The sequence below is a fragment of the Lineus longissimus genome, chromosome 9 (assembly GCF_910592395.1).
Source record: "Lineus longissimus chromosome 9, tnLinLong1.2, whole genome shotgun sequence".
In the NCBI taxonomy this organism is placed as follows: domain Eukaryota; kingdom Metazoa; phylum Nemertea; class Pilidiophora; order Heteronemertea; family Lineidae; genus Lineus; species Lineus longissimus.
The window spans coordinates 20,053,254-20,073,599 of NC_088316.1; the positions used below are offsets into that span (position 1 = coordinate 20,053,254).

General features: G+C 40.7%; 1 protein-coding gene across 12 annotated transcripts in view; it reads right to left on the minus strand.

Moving 5' to 3' along the window:
• Positions 1-65: 65 nt before the first annotated feature.
• Positions 66-20,346, minus strand: part of LOC135493151 (protocadherin Fat 1-like) — a 97,442-nt gene continuing 77,161 nt past the window's right edge. For 4 of the 12 annotated variants that reach the window (XM_064780135.1, XM_064780127.1, XM_064780134.1 and 1 more), the window contains 11 exons: positions 17,007-18,057; positions 16,589-16,771; positions 16,296-16,456; positions 15,624-16,161; positions 14,598-14,762; positions 14,015-14,212; positions 13,058-13,567; positions 12,633-12,701; positions 11,254-11,346; positions 7,969-8,031; positions 66-4,426 (listed from right to left, as the gene is read on the minus strand). In XM_064780135.1, coding sequence (XP_064636205.1) covers positions 3,729-4,426; positions 7,969-8,031; positions 11,254-11,346; positions 12,633-12,701; positions 13,058-13,567; positions 14,015-14,212; positions 14,598-14,762; positions 15,624-16,161; positions 16,296-16,456; positions 16,589-16,771; positions 17,007-18,057 — 3,729 coding nt within the window. In that variant the 3' untranslated portion in view covers positions 66-3,728. Of the gene's footprint in view, positions 4,427-6,606; positions 6,643-7,968; positions 8,032-10,398; positions 10,414-11,253; positions 11,347-12,632; positions 12,702-13,057; positions 13,568-14,014; positions 14,213-14,597; positions 14,763-15,623; positions 16,162-16,295; positions 16,457-16,588; positions 16,772-17,006; positions 18,058-20,346 lie in introns of all 12 variants that reach the window. The other 8 variants (XM_064780133.1, XM_064780129.1, XM_064780123.1 and 5 more) reach the window with 7 other exon arrangements.

The following is a 20,346-nucleotide window of genomic DNA, read 5'->3' on the forward strand; positions in this document are numbered from 1 at the left end:
AACTTATTTTAATTTGAATTTGTGTACTAGTGGTCTCAGAAAAAACAGAACTAACAAAAGTCAGGTTATCATTATATCTATGGCGTCTTTATTTCATTAGAAAACAAAGAGACAATGGCATGTAACCATGGTAACGCGTCACATGCTAATCACAATCTCTCAACCCTCCAAGTTTCTCCTCCTGATTGTACAAATACTGGAATCTTATAGAACCTCATAGAAAATATACAAATATTACTACTTTCTCTTATTCCAAACCTCCAACAATACGACATGACAACAGAGAGCCACGTCACAGACCTGCAGTTAACCTCAACTTCAACATTTAGTCTGTTAGATTATGACTGAAAACATGCACACATCAGCATTGTTTGATAAAATGTGATTAACCTTAGATCCTGGATAAGACTCATCACTGATACTGGCCTGGTGCTCTGACTAATTGTTAAAACAGGCGAGAACCATCACAAGTCCTAAATATTATATTGTGACTATTTACAATTAACCCACCCTAACATGCAAGTACATGTAACTGGCCTTGTAAATTTGAAAATTAAAATGCACATTTCAAACATGCTTCTTCTCCAAGTCAACTGACTGGCGTTACTTATATGAACTATGACCACCCAGAAGCATGAGTTGGCCAGCTTGTAGAGAATCAGGCAGGCCTCCCAACTTACCAAGCCAGTCGGCCTTAATTGACCAGGTTACTTTAAACGTATACATTATATCCCCCTAGTATACATGTAATTACCACGCTCACATTTTGGCAAGCTTTAATTGTGATGGGCACATTCTTGTGTGTCCTTCCCAGGTTAGGCTAGCTTGGTAGGGTGAGAGGCCAGTCTTAACAAATGGGATTCTCAACAAGTTGGGGAGCGGCCTCTCCAGGGTGGTGACTGACACGAGTCAGAGCCACCACACAGGCACATTCAATCACGTCTTACAAATCAAGGTGCACATGATCGACTCCTTTGCTACCTGTTCTCAACCCCTTTTCAGGTAGAAACATCATGTAATATAAGTTAACATTTGTTAAAGACGTAGCTGTAATTGACAACAACAAACTGTTTACAAGTATTAATGGAAAACCTTTTTGATCCACCCTACGACTATCATACGCTGACCCTTGTTTGTTTACTAGTTGTTTGACATGTCAAATGTCGGACGTTACAAATAACACCACAACCACACATCTATGCCACATGATTCTAGCTATTGGCTCAAACAACTTGACGTTGCAGGAAGAAACTAAAACAATTGGATTTTTATGCGGTAGTTCACCTGATTTCTAAAACCAATGCCTTCAGACTCAGCAACAGGAAGGGAAAAAGTGTTTTGGTAAAAAAAACGGAAATCCTAGTAACCGCAGGGGGTTAACCGGAAATTGCAACGATTTTATGGTCAACAAGGATTTGTTGCAATCCAAACTGATGATGTTCTCATTGATTGATTTTTAGATATCTTGTCTGGTTAACCCCTGGTCAATGCCTCCACCAGCCTGGTCCCACTACTCCACCACCCTGGTCGCACAACTCCACCAAAAGGTCCCACTCTTCCACCCTGGTCGTACTCCTCCACCCTGGTCGTACTCCTCCACCCTGGTCGCACTCCTCCACCAGGTGGTGGAGTATTGGGACCTTTGGGTGGAGGAGTGGGACCATGTTTACCTTTTTGGGTCCCACTCCTCCACCATTTCAAGTACATACATACTCCTAAATATGGCATGAAAACAGTTCTGAACCTGTATGCAACTATATACAAACACTATCTAAATGAGGTAAATTATAGCCCACGCAGAAGGAAAAGATTTCCAAGGCAAACTTCGACAAGCGATAGAATGGTACAAGGCCACATGGGCTTCCTGGAGTGTTTTCCTGGAGTAGTTTTGGGCCATACAGGCCATACTCACACCTGCTGAGTTAATGGCTTGGTTTATGGAACCACTCAACTGCTTGGCAGATTCAGAATCATCAAGCAAAGTAGGCCAACGTTAGGCCTATATCAGGTTCAAAACCATTTCAAGAGAAAACAACACGTTTGCTTGCCATACCATTGAGAGATTCTTTCCTTCTGTGCAAGAGAATTCATATGGACAGAGAAACTTCACTTCTATCATCTAGTTGCCTCCATTTTCAATACTACAGATAAGCTACAAGTACTCATATCGTGGTGCTCGTCTCTGAAAGAATTGTTACGAACAACAACCAACAAACATATACTTCAATAAGAAAGAACATAAACTCATCATTATCATTCACACCACATGCACATTACATGTATATCATTGAGTTTAAAAACGGTACAAAAAGAACAAGAACACACAAAGGCTTATCTGTAGTATGGAAATATATATACACAGATATTTACATCACATAAGTTTGTGTAGTATTGAGTCATGAGTATGCTGACAATGTGGCGGTTTGACTTTATTAACATTTTCAATACTTCAAATCATCAGAATAAGACCAACAACTTGTTCATTAAATGACTTGACAGGGCAGTGGACAAGTTAACAAGCACAGCACAAACAGGCCTTAATCATATCTTATCTGACCAACCACAAAAAATCGAAAAGAAAATTTGACAACAACTTTAATTTTTCAAGCCACCCACTGTTGGTGCCAACCGTCAGGAAACGCTTGTGTAGAGTGGTGTATCTGTATGACAGGTCACCATGCAAGCTGACCCTAACCTCCTAGCACAGGAAATGTTGGCCACTTCAGTAGAAACAGATCATATGGAAAACATCTAATCTTTAGATTGGAGCAACTAATCAACGCATCCCTTCTAATCCTGAGCTGAACGTCACAGTATATCCTCCTGAAACTTTACATAACATCGTATAATAGCTTAACTGCAGCAGCATTCAAGGACTTATCCATCACTTCTTATATCACCTTTGTATTTATTATATACAGCAGTTTAAAAAGTCTAATCTATTAGACATTTGTCTTCAGAGCTTTTTAATAATACTTCAACATCATCAGCTTTGCAAGCAGTGTCGACGATTATCCAATTGCTACCCATGATCTTCAATCACATCGAGAAGAAACCCCTCCGAAACTAAGCCTCTGCATACAACCAGAGGCTAGAGTTAAATTAAAGAACTTCAGAAGGGAAGAAAGCCTCTTGGTTAATACCGATCAAATATTTATAAATAAGCACACAATGACATGGTTGGTCTTGATACATTATAACATTTCACTCTACAATGACTGCGGCTAATTACCTTAGCTTGATTATGCTTATTTTTCCGAGTTTTTGAACTTTGAACGATAAGAGTAAATTTCTATAAACATACTGTATAAAAACTCTCACAACACGTTTAACTTCAGTATTCAACACTATTTGGGCCACTGCCGAGAGATATTCATGCAGTAAGTAAGAATCGCCCGAAAATATTAAAAAGTTATTCAGAGCTTTGTTGCCCAACAGAATGATCAAACATATTCCCAAATACAGTGATAAAAGACAATGGTACCGGTAACCTTGGAAACAATGCTAACATCAAGATCACAGTTGACAGTCATCAAATATGCATGAAATATCATAGATGACCAGAAATAACTACAATCTATTGATAAGTAATGTATGACGAGTTTAAGGTGAGGCAACTATCTGTATTAAAGTAGTTACGAGGGTAAATGTACACATTATGGTTTTGGTACTTCAAAAGAGGTACGCAGTATGATAGGCCCAGCTCTGCCTGACCTTATACAGCAACCTCACACCTGTGTATGAAGACGTGACCCGACCATCCTCGTCCCCTCATTGTCCTCATCCTCACTTGGTGCCTCGCTATCGTCTATATCACATAAACCAGATATATCAGACATAGTCGGCGAGGATCGACCGGCGACCGGCCCCGTCGTCTCCGGCTGTAACAATCGCTGAGTCACATCATCATCATTGTTCTCAAGATCCGTGAACTCACTGAGATTACCATCCATCTCACGGTTATCCAGATCATCATCTGTGTATTGCACATTATCACTCAGCTCACTCTGTCCGTCCATTACATCCGACATGGACACGTTTGAGATACTGTAGGTGGGTAGATAGTTATTCAAATGGGCATTATAGTCATGCTTGCGTAGGTCTTCATAATTAAGACCAGAGGGGGTCCCTAAGAATTGATTATAGTCCTCAATTCCATTGGGGTAGTCAGACTCCTCATTGTCAGAGTTATCAGCAAATTCAGAATCTCCGGCACATTCGGAATCTCCCACGTATTCCGAGCCATTTTCTAAGAACTCGTTGTCACTGACGTCAGTGAGGAGTTTGACCTCATGAACGGTGGCATTGCTATTGCTGCTTCGTGTTGTGTCACTGCCGCTGTGATCTAAGACTTCTCTTACGGGGAGTTCGGTGATGTTGTGGAGGGCAGGGTTGGGAGCCCAGTCTGATGTATCCCAATGATAACCTGGAAGAGAGAGGCATAAGTCAGTCACAGTGGTAACAGCTAAGCCACAGTCAGACTTTATGAAGGATGGTCTTGCAACAACAGGTGGTGGTTCTCAATAACGTGTTTATGTACAAAATCTTGATGTTTGGAACACACCTTCCCTCTTCTTCCTATCATGAAGATCATGAAGTGTAATGCGACCGGCTTGAAAGCGATTTAACCAAACTGTTTTCCGGAGGGCGATCTTCGGAAAACAGTTTCAATTCGCCTTTCGTGTGAACGTAGTATTGGGGTGTGAGTAGAACATGTTGAACAAGACATTCAAACACTCTCGTAACAGAAGCTATAAACCATGAACTCGGATACAAGCCACACGTGTAGTCTGGAACATGTTGAAAAGAGGCTCAAAGAGTATGTACCAGAACAGGTTTCATAACTTAATGGGCAATGGTGAGAAGGGGACAAAAGCTGTCTGAACAGAAGCAAAACTTGTTTGAAGCTAATCAGGTTTTGCAACATGAATTGGGGTTTGAAGTTGCTGATAAAGTTGGCAGGGGTTAAATCTGCTGAATAAACTGAGCTGACGGAACAGAAGCTTATGTTTAGCTTAACTGCCTTCATGAACACTTAACATGTTTGTAAAAGCTTTAAGGTGTTAGACAAAGGATCAATTTAGGCAGCTGAGTTTTAGTTAAATGTTTTACCTATACGTAATGCACAATGTCCTCAGTCTCGAGGAAAGCATCGGGAGACTCGAGGTCAGAATAACTACTTGCCATTTCGGCGCCTGACGAGGAGAAGTCAAAACATTGGAAAGCTGAATGAAATGAAGATGTTATCGAATGGTACTTCAGCAGAATGATTTGAAAAGTCGCAGAAATGGTTGACGTTTAATGAGGAGAGCATAGAATCATTTTCATATTTGTTGTCAAGGGTGAACAGTTTACAGGCATGACTATCAGGATTAAGTCTGCATGGCAGAGAGACAGCTACAGTGAATAGAAATTTGGATGTGTATGATTGAAAGAGAACAACAACTAGATGCTGAAGAATGTACAACACTCATTGAAGTTCAGGATGTGTAGAAGAATGGTATGTTCATGTTGACTACAAGTAGACATGTATAAAGGATGACGTAGTAATGCTCATGTCTGAAGAAGAAAGGAAGAGGTGGTTGTAGTCACTGGGGAGACGATGTAGCCTCAACAGCCACAGCAAGGTCTAGTTCAGGACGGCCATTTAAGGCAAATACCGCATATTTCTGAAATACACCCTTCCCAATTTTGGATGAAAAATGCAACCATGAGCCTTTTTTCCCTTCGTGCTCTTTTACGTGGACAAGCGCTGTGGTCTATGCGTAGAAACAAACAAGTGTTTGTACTGTGTTGGCAACATTGCTCTCCTTGTGAACCAAGGTACGACATCAAGAGGAAGCAAAGTGAAAAGGTTGATCAACTGGACCTACTGGCCCATTTTGCCCAAATAGCGTGGTAACCTAGAATGAATATAGTTGACCCAACCTCATTCAAGCGGTGTACAGGTGGGGGGCGGGGGGCACCCTGCAGATCACAGATGAGTGCTCGATTACTGGTGTGCCGTCTATTGAAGGAATGTGTGTACAAGCCATACTGTATACTGTGCATAAGATTCAGACACCATGGGTTGAGAGAGTGAGGAGAGAGGGAGGTAGGGGTCTTCATATGGGGCATCTAGAACTGAAAGGTCTATTAAGAAAATCACCACCACTTCTGTTACTGAAAGGTACAGTTGCATGACAATGTGATATGTGATGATGCATGATTTTATGTGACTACATGCAGAGAGAAATGCACTGAATATTGTGTCTACTGGTAAATCTGACAGTGTGACTTTTACAATAACCTTGAGCACCAACATAACATAACAAGTTGCTGATTTCATCACAGCAACCTTTTCCTAAATCAAGCACCAAGAGTTCGAGACACACATCACACCATATAGCCTAAAGCACGTAGCTGGTCCGTAGCCCTGTCACAGCTACCTAACAACACCAGGGAAAGCTGTCTCTATGCCATCAAACTGGTGAAACCACAAGCAGTGTCTACTTGTACACAAATTGCAATGAAAATTGTGTAGCGATACGTGTCTACGGGTACGATAAGCTGGATAATGTGTTCATTAAAGCTACAAATTACAAAATATTTGATAAAGTGAAATACCCTTGATATTTCTCATGATAGCGATGTACTCTTCATCTGGAATCAAGAGTCAAAGATATGTTCATTATGCTTAATTGACCATCAGGATGTGGGTTTGAATTGCTGAAAATTTAGACCAGGGCAAGAATTGTAAGCAGCAATTTCAAAAAGTGCTGTCATGGTGCTTTCTTTGAGGAATCGTGGTTATATCTCACTTAGAGAGAAGCACATTTATTCACATCCATTTGCAAGTTAACATCTTTACTGCCGACCAGTGGATCTACCCTAACATTTGATCGAAAACCAGTCGAGCTTTTGATAAGACACACAACCAACTGATAGAGAACTGGGAAAAGGACCCAACAGGCAACATGACACATGCATAGAGAAATCCAGAACAACACAAGATTACATGGACTGACCTGCCGTGAGGTCAGAAACCAAGACTGAATCTTACAGTGTTGCAAGAGCAAACTGAGGCAAGTGCTCCTCTGTAGATAAGGGAACATGCTCAACATCGATGACACTGGTGGGGCAAACCCAAATGACATGACAAACCCCTATGGTCAAATACTGGCCTGGGGAATGCAATCTTTTATCAACCAAGATAACCCATCAGACCATGCACTCCCAATTCAAATAGACAACCAACATTCGATCATACGCCAAGACAGTGCAACCAGAACTCCTCACGTAATCTCTTACCATGGACCCAAGTAGCCACATCTGTTAAGGAAGGATCTGTGGGAGACATAGACTCAGTTTTAGCAACCTCTTTATTTCTTGTTTATCCCTACTCTCAGGTTACTACTGGAGGAAGTATTTCATTGATGGAATTGTTAAAACCATAGACACAAACATCGCATGCACATGTCCCCATAACCAGAATATTAAGCCATCAACAAAAGCATCTGACACATTTTGCCTGCGTTTCCGCTGTCAAAATGCATTACATGAACAGGTACAAAGAGAGTACCTTCATCCACAGATGTCAACAATGGTATGTTTCTCTCGGTTATCATGCATGCAAGGATAAAGTTAGTTCCACCATAACTTGAGAAAAATAACCCATACATCTGGCAGTACATTCTACAGCAGATGTACTGGCTAATTTGCTCAAGTTAGTAAGCCATTTCTTGATGGAGGCTAGGACACTGTGCCTTGCTCTTTCTCTACCCAGAACAGGAAATTGAAAATTGAACGAAACCATTGAACATGGGTATTCATTTGGAAGAGCTTCAAATGCTCTTTCTAATGGCATTGTTTTCATATATTTTTGTCCACTTTTTCAGTCATCAATGGCTGTGGAACTCACAAGATGAGCATGGAATGAGATGAGTTGACAACATGTGAATTACTTACTACCCGGAATGGCTACACTACCTTTTTTCTTTCCTGTCAAATGAGATGGGAGATTGGTGCATGTGAGAAGAGAACAAGCATTTACTAGAAGAAAAGATAAAATGGCATCAGATATCATTTCAGCAACTCGGTATGGACATCTCAAGGAGAAAGATGTTTGAAAGATTGCAATAAGAAATAGACAGAAGATTTAATTTGCTAGTTTTGTCCCCTTATTTGTTGTCCAGTTGACTTGAAACCAAGAGCAAATGAAAGAGACCTCATTTGTGATATCTAGCTCAATATAACATACTTTTGATCTACTTAAGAATAGAAGCAACTGTATTTCAACATTGGTTGTTAAACAATTTCACAAATTTAGCTGATCTGATCTTAGCCTCGTTGCAATATAAATGTTGTTTACACTGCAATAGCAAAACAATGGATTACAATTACAACTTGGGGTAAATCATTAATTTAGGATTTTTAGTTTATTAAAATGCATGCAATACTTAAGATTATAGGTAATTGTGAAAGAAAGGTTCATGCACCATTGACTCGAAAAAAAGGTATTTAGATCGTAATTGAAGAAGAACATGGATATAAGTACAGAATACTGTATTAGAAGAGTTGTTCATGCTGACCGAGCAATTAGCAAAATATTGTTTGACATTTTTAAGTAGCTAATTAAACAAATTAAGCAAAGTCCATTTCATTTCTCAACTTCGTTTAGTTTTATGAGGCAGTTCTTTTGAAAGCTTGTGGACAACACCGTCCTCTGATCATTGGTCAATAGGCTGACAGGACAGAAGAGACAGGAAGAAAGGTAGACGAGGAGGAAGAGACGTCGCATACGAGACGAGGAAACTATATCACAATGCCGATTTATCAAGTCGCACATTTGTCTCAGCGGTGATGCTGTATTCTTACGATATTTTTATACATGTGACTATGTAAACAGTTGTCAGAAGTTGGTAACACTTGGATGACATTACAGGCGACACACTGACAACGACTTCAGGGGGACACTCAAAATATCTAATGAAGTTGAATTCACTTATCTTTAAAGAACAAGGGGATCAATCCACATAGCTTCAAACAGACCTAGCAACTACCTTTAAAGTATCCTCTGCATATTACGTACAGTTAGCTATCATTTTATTGATCTTAAGACCGAGTATGCATTATGCATCCAATATGCTCACTCGGCCTGAGACCAATAAAACTGAAAACTCACTGTGTCTACCACACACTTTGCTTCATGGAGTACTACAAGGTGAAACACTTGGACCATATCATCATACACTCTATATCTTGCCTTGTGTAGGCCAATCCTATGGCTACACCAGACAACACCACCACATGCTTCACCAACACCACTTCATTCAGAAGGGAGAAGAGTTAAGTTCAGACATGGATACCATTCATAACTGAATAACTGAAGGACTAATAGTTTATTGGGTTGAAAAAGACAAGTCTACGGTTGGGTAAGCCTAGAGAAGGTACAAAACATTGCAATAGCATGCAGCCTACCAACTGAACGAAAAGGTTCTCCCATGTATTAGACAAACATCACAAAGGAGTTACTTTTTACCAGATGCTTGTTTAAAGGAGGGGCACAAAAAAAGAATCATGCAAAAGAGGAAGGCAGGGGCACCTTATGACTGAAGCCACTGAAGGACCCGACAGGCCCTTGGGAACAGAAATAAACATTGATTCTTCTAGTAAAACGAAAACAAAGCGGACACTCGACGGTGAGCGGATGATTTGGTTCCGTCCGCACAGACCCTTGCTGAGACATCAAAAGCACATAACATCTTCAAAATAAAAGGTTCCCATATATCGAGGTCATGACATTACTACCGACCTTTAAGAGTTTCCGTTTTCATCGACTAGTTACGCAGGTGATAATGCAAGCAAAGCAAGATAAATAACTGCAGTGCTACAATGTGAATTACTTGGATCAGTTCTTTCTGCAATCTGCTCCTTTGCTAGCAACTCTAGAGTGCCACAAGGTGAAACACTGAGACCAATTCTTCATACAGTCTACACTTTTGCATTACAGAACACTTGAGCAGACTTTGGAGTGCCACAGGCTGAAACACTAAGACCATATATTCAGACAGTCTGCAACTTTGCCTGACAGAGAGCTTTCTCAATACAATATTCCAGCTGCTGAACCAAGAATACCACATCTTAGTATTGGGAGCAATTAAAAGTATCATTTGGCATTTGAACGAAATGTTTACTTAATTGTGATAAGATCTCATATCACAACTCCACACGAATGTCAAGGTAACATTAAAATCTATGCAATTGCAGTATTTCTGAATGCTGCGTTCATTGGCTACATCGTGTTCTAAACACGACCTGTAAAGTGCAACCAAAGTACTCTACAGTGGTTCATTCACAGCTGATTAACACACACCAGAGACACATAACTTTCACAACAAATTCAAGAACACAATTTACCTGAACAAGGAGGTGCTGCTTGTGTGAATAAGTTTAAGAGAGAACTTTATTGACAAACACATCAATCCAATATATTCTAGTCGATATTGGCATCAAAAACACAGAGGTGGCAGAATTTCTCAGAATTTCCATTTCCGAAGTATGTAACAGCTCTCTTACAATGTATCAAATTCATCCAATTAAGACTATAATTGACAGCTATTACATAAAGGACCAGACCTAAGCTTGGGAAATATCAAATTAAGACAGAACTGAAGGTAATCTAAGGATCGGGTTAGTAAGTATATCTGAAGATAGAGAATAGAAATCTCAACTGAACTCATGCACCTTCACCTCGTAGAGCATGCCAAAGACATTATGGTTTTGTGACCAGGGCTGTTCAGCTTTTCGTGAGGGAAATATTCCACAGCATATCATCAAAAATATAAGTTATCAACACATGAGGCAAATAAGTGAAATCACAAACAAAACGTGATTATTTGAGAGAACTCAACGTTGTAAATGCTGTTATGCGATTAAAAACAAACAACAAAGGGATTCTGGCAGAAATCTTTCAAATTTGGTTTTCAAAGATCAGATTCCTGACATATTTCATTCATTGATTTGAATGAAATATTTCTGTCCGACAAGAATTTATTATCATATACAACTTCAAAGTTCCACTACCCCTCTTCAACTGCCCATTGCCTGATACACCAAAGCACAATTTCAACTACCCATTACTCATTACCAAACTCTACTTGCCATTATCAGACCAGATATCACAATGTGGTCCATTTATGCCCATCACCAAATCACATATTCCATTACCAAATAATCCCCTCAGGATGCCCTCAGACTCCCTCGACTGCTTACCTGGTAAATCCTCTTCATTCTCGGAGACCGGCAGGCTGCTTATAGAACCGTTGTTGATCTGTTTAGTGGGTGTCTCCTTGGGATTCTTCAAATCTGCAAGAAAATGGTTAACATTTCTAGGACTGATGACGATGCAGGTTTCCAAGCTGAAAACGCAGAAATTTTAAAATTGGTCAAAATTTATACTGATGGCCGTACCCTGGAAAGCTCTTCATAAGCAGTTTGTGGTGGTATCATTGTTACCAGTTAAGCTTTATAATAAGGGAGGATTCCTCTGAGGAAACAGTATCAACTGAACAAAGGCTTTATAGGCTGCAAGGTGATTCACACTCAAGAAAGTTCACACTGAAAATTTCATATTTTTCATGCTGTTAGAAACGTATGACTGATAAATATTCAATACAGGACACAAAATGGTAATTCGTCATGCACGGCTGATCACCTAGATGAGTAAGTTGAACACTGAAACAACTCTGCTCTCTTCACCTTACAGATGTTTTCAATCTGTCTAAGAGCAGGTGGCAAGTAAATCACAGCAAATGGGGGATGCACATAGTTCACACCTGGATGGATATAAGCCCCGACTTTTAGTTCAACATGAAACTCCATGCAAAATAAGATAAATTCTGCAAGCCTGAATGCAAATTGTTGATCTGTTAATGAGCAGAGGTTGAAAACCGTTTCCTAAGACAACATGATATTTGAAACTAAATTCATGACTACCTGGACTGAAAGATTTAGTAAAATCATCAAAAAGTTCTGTAGAGTGAAAATAGAATCCAAATATATCAAACTGTATGCATAATGATTCCAGAAACTAAAGACATTTTTTGGTTAAGAAGGAAAACATGAATTGCTACATATAAGTGAAGAAAGCCAGCTTCCATCTAGCCTAACACTAACAAGGGACTGCTACAGATTTCAACACAAACGTGTTGCAGCATTTTGCAAACTTGTAAAAATGTCTTCCATTGTGCAAATCATACTTCGAAATGCAGTCAAATAAGAAGTATTTAAGGCAGTTTGTCCCTCATTATCTATCTTTGCATCCAGGAGAACAGTCAGCAAAACAAATCAACAAAGATAACATGTTCAGGTCAGCCAAGTTCTTATAGTCTGCTGGCCATACAGTGGTCATAGCAGTATCGATATTAACCAGTCACCAACATGACAAGTCAGGCATAAACGATCCACACAAATAAAATCGCTTTGTTATTCTTGAATGGGGGCTGTGGTACCACCTGCAGATGTCAGAAGACAAATTTGACTTCAAAAGTGGCCGTTGGACTTGAACCTTGGATAAGCTGAAACATGTTTCATGTGAGAAGCATGAAAAGAAGCAAGACATGTCTCATTCTTTATATTGTATGTGAACGTACTGGCGACAGTAGCCTGTCTGTAGGCCGGGGAGGCTTTCAGGTACTTGTCTGGTAAATGCCATTTACCTCCTGTAAAGGAATGCATCAGTGAGACAACATAAACACACAACTCAACTGTACAACACTTACATTCACAATGAAGGAGACCAGAGGGTATGAAAGATGGTTCAAGGTGACTTGTCAGTTCCGGGGTACCATGGCCATATTGTTATAACTTGGACTAGAAATCTTTAACCTTTTAAAGCAACAGAAGAGATTGCTGCAGGTCCTCTCCACCGTGAAGGCTTCGAGGGCCTGTGGACGAGAAGCAGTGCCACACGTGTGTGTGAAGAACACACACTGACAACACACAAAATGCACAATGCTATACAAAGTTCACAGACTGATATTTCCAAAGAAATTACATGAGAGAAAAGTGTACTTACTGTCAAGGTTTTCCACGATGTTTGGATAGTCCAGCTCCCACTGTGGTTTACATAACGAGTCAGAATCAGAGCCATCCGTATTGTAAGGAGCCCGCTGCAAATGCTTCTGCAGATTCTGATTCAAATTCAGGTTCTGTAAGAACTCGGTATAAATTGGTTGATTATGGATGCTTTCCAACTCATCGGCTGCACTACCATAATTCCTTATTGTGTCGAAGTTATTAAGCGTATGCATCGAGTCTTGACCACTTGGGCAGTAGGAGGCAGGTCGATTCGGAATCGGTGGTGGTTTTGGACTCGGTGGAATGTTAGGATTATTCTTTGACGTGGCGACGTCCAAGTTACTCATCTTCCCTGATTTAAAATCAGACGTGTGGTTGAGGATGATGTCATTGGATCTCGCGTGTGAACCCTCACCATCCAAATGGCGATGTCTGGCATATCTCCGCCGCTTCCATCGACAGACGACTACAATGATTATCACAATGATCAGTAGCCCAACACAAACACCTGAAATTAAGATACAGTGTTTGAAGGATGAAAAAAATTTTTTCACTTGTTTTTTTTCTGCTCAAAATGAAGAAACATCATCAGTCTCAAAACCCTTACCTTACCCGAACCCTGAAAAAATTTCTAAGTACAAAAAAATTTTTCACTGGTTTTTTTTTTTCTGCTCAAAATGAACCAAAATCATCAGTCCCAAAACTTTTTTGACTTTGAAAATTTTTCAAAATTTTGAACTGACTGAAAATTTTTCAAGTCCAAAATTTTTTTTCACTGGTTTTTTTTTCTGCTCAAAATGAACCAACATCATCAGTTGCAAAACTTTTTTACTTTGAAAATTTTTCAAAATGTTGACTTTTTTCTTCTAACCCTTACCCTAACCCTGAAAAAACTTCTAAGTACAAAAAAAAATTTTCACTGGTTTTTTAATGTTAGGCATTTGTTCCTTCTTACCAATAATGCCATATAATTCATCCATCGAGATGTTGATCCCTGTTGACGTAATCGATGAGAGGTTGACCTCCTCACACCGATGTCCTTTGGCCTCTGGTGGACAGCTACAGTTGAAAGCTCCTGGGGTATTCTTACAGGTGCCCCCATTCTTACAAGGGGCCTCAAGGCATTCATCAATGTCCAGATCACAGAATTTACCTGGAGAGAAGAGATGATATATTGGAACACAATGAAGCAAAGACATTCAATACACAATAACTCTCAGTACATGTATCTAGACAAGTATACATTCTACAGTCTACTTGGTGTGCCCTTTAAGGAAGCTTACAGTACAGCAACAAGATGAAGCATGGTCTTTTGGAACCCAAGAAAAGAGGGTGGATGATCATGATGGATTGGAGTAAGAGGGATAGAATGAGTACAAACCAATCAGCTTGAGTCTGAAGTCATCTTGAGGAGGACATTTTCGCCCAAGATTTCATGACTGAGGCCAGAAACGTATGTGATAGTAAGACTCAACATGCCCAAAGTGGGAGAAACCTTTAGCATAGACATTGTATAAGTACATGAAAACTTAACTCACCAGTGAACCCTCGACAGGTACAGAAAGGTCCCGCTTTACCCTCGTGACATATTCCAAAATTGTGGCATGGGTTAGGGTTGCAGTAGTAGCCATAGTCACAGTTCTTGCCAGAGAACTGGCTCTTGCAGTGGCACAGGTAGTCGTTGTAGAGATTCTCACAGTCACCTGGAAAGAGGCATATGATAGGTGGGAAACTTCTGAGCCAGTTCCGCATGTGAGACAAGAATACGCTATTGTCTGCAAACATCCTGAATTGGATTGATGTCATAAGCCATCTGGGACCCTTGTTATAGGCCTACTGCCGACACCTTTGCAAGTCAAGATGATAATGTTACACTCAGCAGTAATCAAAGGTTCAGCTCAGCTCAGAGCATGCACATTGTGGTTGCCATATCCCCTAACAAAACCCACTGAGGCAGTACTATAGTTAATCGATATGGTTCTGCCATCAAGCTGGCCGTGTCTTGTGGAAAGCAGCAAGATGAAACTAAATGCAAAAGACAATTTCAGAAGCAAAGCAATAATAATAAATGACACTTTCAGGCTGGAAAAAGGTGTGTAAAGATGACACAAGAAATCAGTCGTAAGACATATGGTCTCTTCTACATCTTCTGCAATACGGAGTCGAAAAACTCGAAAGATTTAAAATTCCAACACCAGATTGTCTAAGTATGAATTCAGTTCAGCAGGTATGCCCTTGAGCTTATAATGAAGCTGAAGCTGTCTGATAGGTCTTTAACAATAAGAAACACCAGACTATTCAAGAACTTACATTTTATAGTGTCAGTTTCTTGAAAATGAACATAATTAAGTCAATATAGATTTCAAGAAACGGTTGGTATGTAACAGATATAGAGCTCCTCTTGCTTTTTAAGCAATTTGGAGTATTGGATTTTACTAATAACCATGTCTTTCAAGTCCACAGCATACTCAAGACGAGGTTCGATATTAGCATTACCACTCTAAATATACAATCTCTGTTAGCACCATTGTGGTAAAGAAACCCAAAGGTAGACAAGCACTCACCATTATTCATACAAGGTTTAGATGCACAAGGGTTTAAGTCAATCTCGCATCGCTGTCCAACAAACCGACTTGTACAGTGGCAGATGAAATCAGCCCCCCTATTCTCACACGTGCCACGGTTTCGACACGGGGAGCTAACACATGGACCTATCATCTCTTCGTCACACTGCAGTTTGACTTTATTCATCTGCTGCAAGATGGCAATGTTGTTCTTCCCGCCCATCGGTGGGCTCTCATTGTTAATCAAAACATCCTTCATGCAGCCTTCAAATCCTTTGATAGCATTTGAGTATCCATGATTCAGAGCTGTGACCTGAGCGCCAAAATAAACAGCGTTGTTCTCTATATTCATGCTGGCACTGTAACCCGGCGCGATTGCCTGGGCGGTGTACTTCTTATCGACTGTTAGCTCGGCTGTGTTGCGGCTCCGCATGATTTTGATGTGGTGCCAGTGACCATCATTGATGTAGTAGTTGACCTGTGCAATTCCCTCACCACTGCCGAGGTCGAAGCGGTACTGGATCAGACCATCGATCATCTGAAACATACATTATTATTCAAATCAAGTAAGATAATACTCAAACCCATACCAGTCCATGCCAATTTGACCAGGTTCTTTAGACAGATATGAGAATGCTCAGCTCCAAGGTGTTTTCAAGTTACTATGCTTACCTCCAAGATAAATCTGTCAAGCTTGCCAGCGAATAGAATGATGGAGTTCTTCTGCAGCGTCCTGATGTAGAGGGATATTGTCAGTTGCCTCTCAATCGGCTGGAGGATGCTCCATAGCACGTAACCTTTGCCACGGAAACTCATTGCATTGGGTACCATTTCTGAAATACGACAAAAGATAGTTGAAAAGGTGACATGGTACCACAATCAGTGGTGAGAAATGCTGACTGCATGAGACCACTGATGATATCAGACTTAAACCACCCCTGAACTCAATCGTGAAGGAGACTTACGTTGTGGCTTCTTACACTCTGGATCATTATCACTACATCTGAAGATATCCTTGTCACACCTTGGTCCTGTCTTGCCCGGTGGACACAAGCACTGGAAACCCTGCAGCTCATCCGGCTCGCACACCTTGAAGTGAGGACATGGGTCGCCTGCACACTTGTTGAGGGCAATCTCACATCGAGTACCTGCAAATGTGGGAAATGTGTTATGTATCAGGGATCAAGTCACGCAACCCCAACATCGCAAGCTTGGGTCAAGTGTCTGATGAACCACACCAAGTATTTGGAACAAACTCAAGCACCATTGTTCGGATGGTGGATCTTCTTTAAATAATGTCGCATTCACCCATCAGTATTTGGAGAAGAAGTGGATGGTGTCTGTCACATAACAGAAACTCAATCTAGCTAGTCTTCGTCTCACCTCCAAAGTGATCCTTGCATTCACATTTGTGAGTGAGCTCATGCTTCAAGCTGGAGTAGGTGGCACCATCGTCTGTCTTCACTTGTACCATCTGTGATTTGTCAAACTCGACAACGCTGACACATCTTCCATTTTTGCACAACTCGCTCGTACACACATCATTGAAAACCTTCCCGACTGGTACCCCTATGGCTTTCTCTATCAGAGGTGCTGCTCGTTCCAGTTGACGCTTCAGCGGGTTCTTCCGATAGAAGTTATCCACAGATTTCTCCACCGCCAACAGAATGTCCAAGTCCTCATTCACATCTCGGCGATACCTAACTGCACCATCGATATTCCTCGGGGCCGGTTGAATACCCAGGATGAACACCTGATTCATTTCAACTTGCAACTGCTTTGCTAAAGTCGTGACAAAAGGAGTCTTGAGCCTGGCCACGAAATGTTTTGGTGAGACTGACGAAAGACGCATTATGACTGCATTAGCAACCATTTCATCTGTGATGGTTTGGATTTCTACATTGACGTTGCCGTAAGTTGTGAACTTTCCATCAGTCACACTCACGTTTAACTTGTACTTTCCACCATCAATACCACTGTTTGCAATAATCAAACCACTGTCTGCGACTACTTCGAAAAGAGTAAAGGAAGCATTTGGAAGGCCGAAGGTCAACTCATCATAAAGATCACGATCCCGGGCCTTCAGCTGCCCAATAAAGCCACCAGGGAACTTATCCTCGTAAGAATTAACTGACAAGGAGAGTGGTAAAAGTTCTGGAGCGTACATACTCTCGTCAACGATGCGAACATAAACGTTCGTATCGGAATACAATGGTGGTGTGCCATTGTCAAACGCTCTGATCGACAACTCATAAGTCTCCTTCAAAGCTTTGTTGAACTTCTTGATGCTGCTCAGCACCCCTTCTGGAGTGATTCTAAAGGCCCGATCCTCATTCCCAGCATTGATGTCGAAGATGTACGGAGGGCCATTAGGGTCAAGGTCCTTGTCGGTCAAGTTGAACCGGGTGACTGCATGTCCATAGTCAGCACCCTCCTGAAGAACATCCAAATCGTAAAGTTAGCATGATTTAAGAAATGTTAATAGCAATTTCCTTGAACAAGAACCAAGACTGTGTACATTGCCTGAAACTCTTGTGCACCAAGTTTGGTTCTTTTGGTGAAATTGCTATACAATATGAGTTACTGGGTGGGGAGATGAGGAGTGTAGTCATTTTGTGTGTCAATAATGTAAGCCGAATTGCAATGGGTGCCATAGAGTAAAGTCCTTTTAAGAACAGTGTGAAGTTAAACAAATCAGGTCAACTATTCTTAGCATGTATATATCAAAAACAGAAATGGAATGTTGATTCTTATATAACTGATAACTGATTATGTAAAGTAAAAGATAACTTTGCTACAACTCATAATCAAATATGAATCCTGAATGTTTTTGAACAGAACCCGACATTAACATTTGCTGTGGAATCACAGAGATTTTTTTGAGTAGGCCATGCATATAAGAATATGACTTCCGAAAGGTTGTCAGGTGTCCAAGGAGAATTTAAAGGCTTTGATGACACAGTTGCGTTACACTGTTCAGACAATGTGGCATTCAACCCACTACAGGAGATAGATGGTGCTAGAGCAGAGTGCGAAACCCACATCAACACAGGTGAAGTGAAAATGTGCATCACATCATATCGGTTGGGGAAAGCTCTGAATACAGGACACTCTGAACACTTAAGGTGTGTTCACTGTGCAGTGGCGACTGCAACATGAGTCGCTAGGGAAAGCACTGATGTGGATATGATGTTATCAGTGATGATTATGGCTGTGAGAAAAGGGAAAAGAGTTGAGTGCAGTTGGAAATAGCAAAGTGCGGAAAAAGAGTTCAGTGCAGAGAAGAGAAGAGAAGAGCTCTGGGAACAGAGGAAATGATATGGATTTTCAAGTTTAGAGTAAAGAGTTGATGAGGAGATTTAAGAGATATATGAAAGAGCACAGATATATTTCAAGCCCCTTCCAAAGAAAGAATATCATGTAGAGACATATGAGTTATAGAGAGAGTGTGCCGTGGGGAAACACAGGAAACACCAGAGTGTACTCGAAGTGTTTCAAAGGCACACCATACTGGGGTGTCCAACGTATTTACAACATTGAGCACGGTTACGGAGCGAGGCATGATTAGAGGGCGCCACATGTAAGGGGGCTAAGGCACACAAAATACTAGGTCATGTGCTGCTCTAAACAACCTGTATCTGTTCCTGGATTAGTGTTTTGTTTTTGTAATTTGATACGTCAGCTTCAACGATGGCTAATCAGGCCTATAGTTTCTCTTGTGTGTGTATGTAACTCTAGATATGGAGTGAGTATGTAAGTCAATTCTATGAAATATGTGTATTGTAGAAAGAAGCTCTAGTGAGGATGAGTTTAGAATAGGAGTAGAGAGTAGTTGATCAGTGTGTTAAACATGTGAGAGACTACAGCAAACGTGCAATTGAAGTTAGACGGCATAATCAACAGGTCTCTCGCCATCACGTGTTATCCTTTCAGGAGCCATTCCCACTGCCAAGGTGGCAACACCTGCGATGTAACGGGTTACATGACTGCATATGCAGTGCTGCCATTTGATTGAGATCACTCCTAACTGACTTTACAGTATCATTGAGAGGGATGACTTGAGTACTTTTTCAGTGAAATGGCTGCAGAGTATTACACACCTCATAGAATAAGTGCCCAGAGTGATTATTTGGCTTCATGCACAATATCTGCAAGCCTAAACATATTAAGAGTCACCAAAGGATACTTATTCTGTGATGACGTGATACATACAAGATTTGGCAGGGCATGTATCTAAAGATGGAACAACCTTTTGTTTGCAGACACACAGTAGATAGTAACATTTCTGAATCACTATGATGGAAGAACCGTTCTAAAGCTTAAGCTGAAACAAGAAATGTTTGTGTGCATGGTGTGTGCATGGCTGTAGAAAAGAAGCAATTCTAAGTCATATGCATGGCTACTAAATCTACCAAAGTCACACAAAGCATAGACTTTCTTCTACCCAGTACCAGGCTTGAACAGGCAATACCAAACCACTACAGTTCATTCTACCTAAACCAATAGTTGACCCATGCAAGGGCAAAAGCCTCTACAAGAAGGACATGACTCTGCACCTTTCCTTGTAAAAGTTACATGCCCTGCTAAAGCTCCAAGCACCAGTGCGTAGTTCTTGCTTCCCTGCAACATGTACTAAATAATCCGACCTTGTTCACCAACAAAATAACCAAGGAATCATTGCATTCAGTCTTCTTTCAAGAAGACACGTTTTTTAACTGGACAA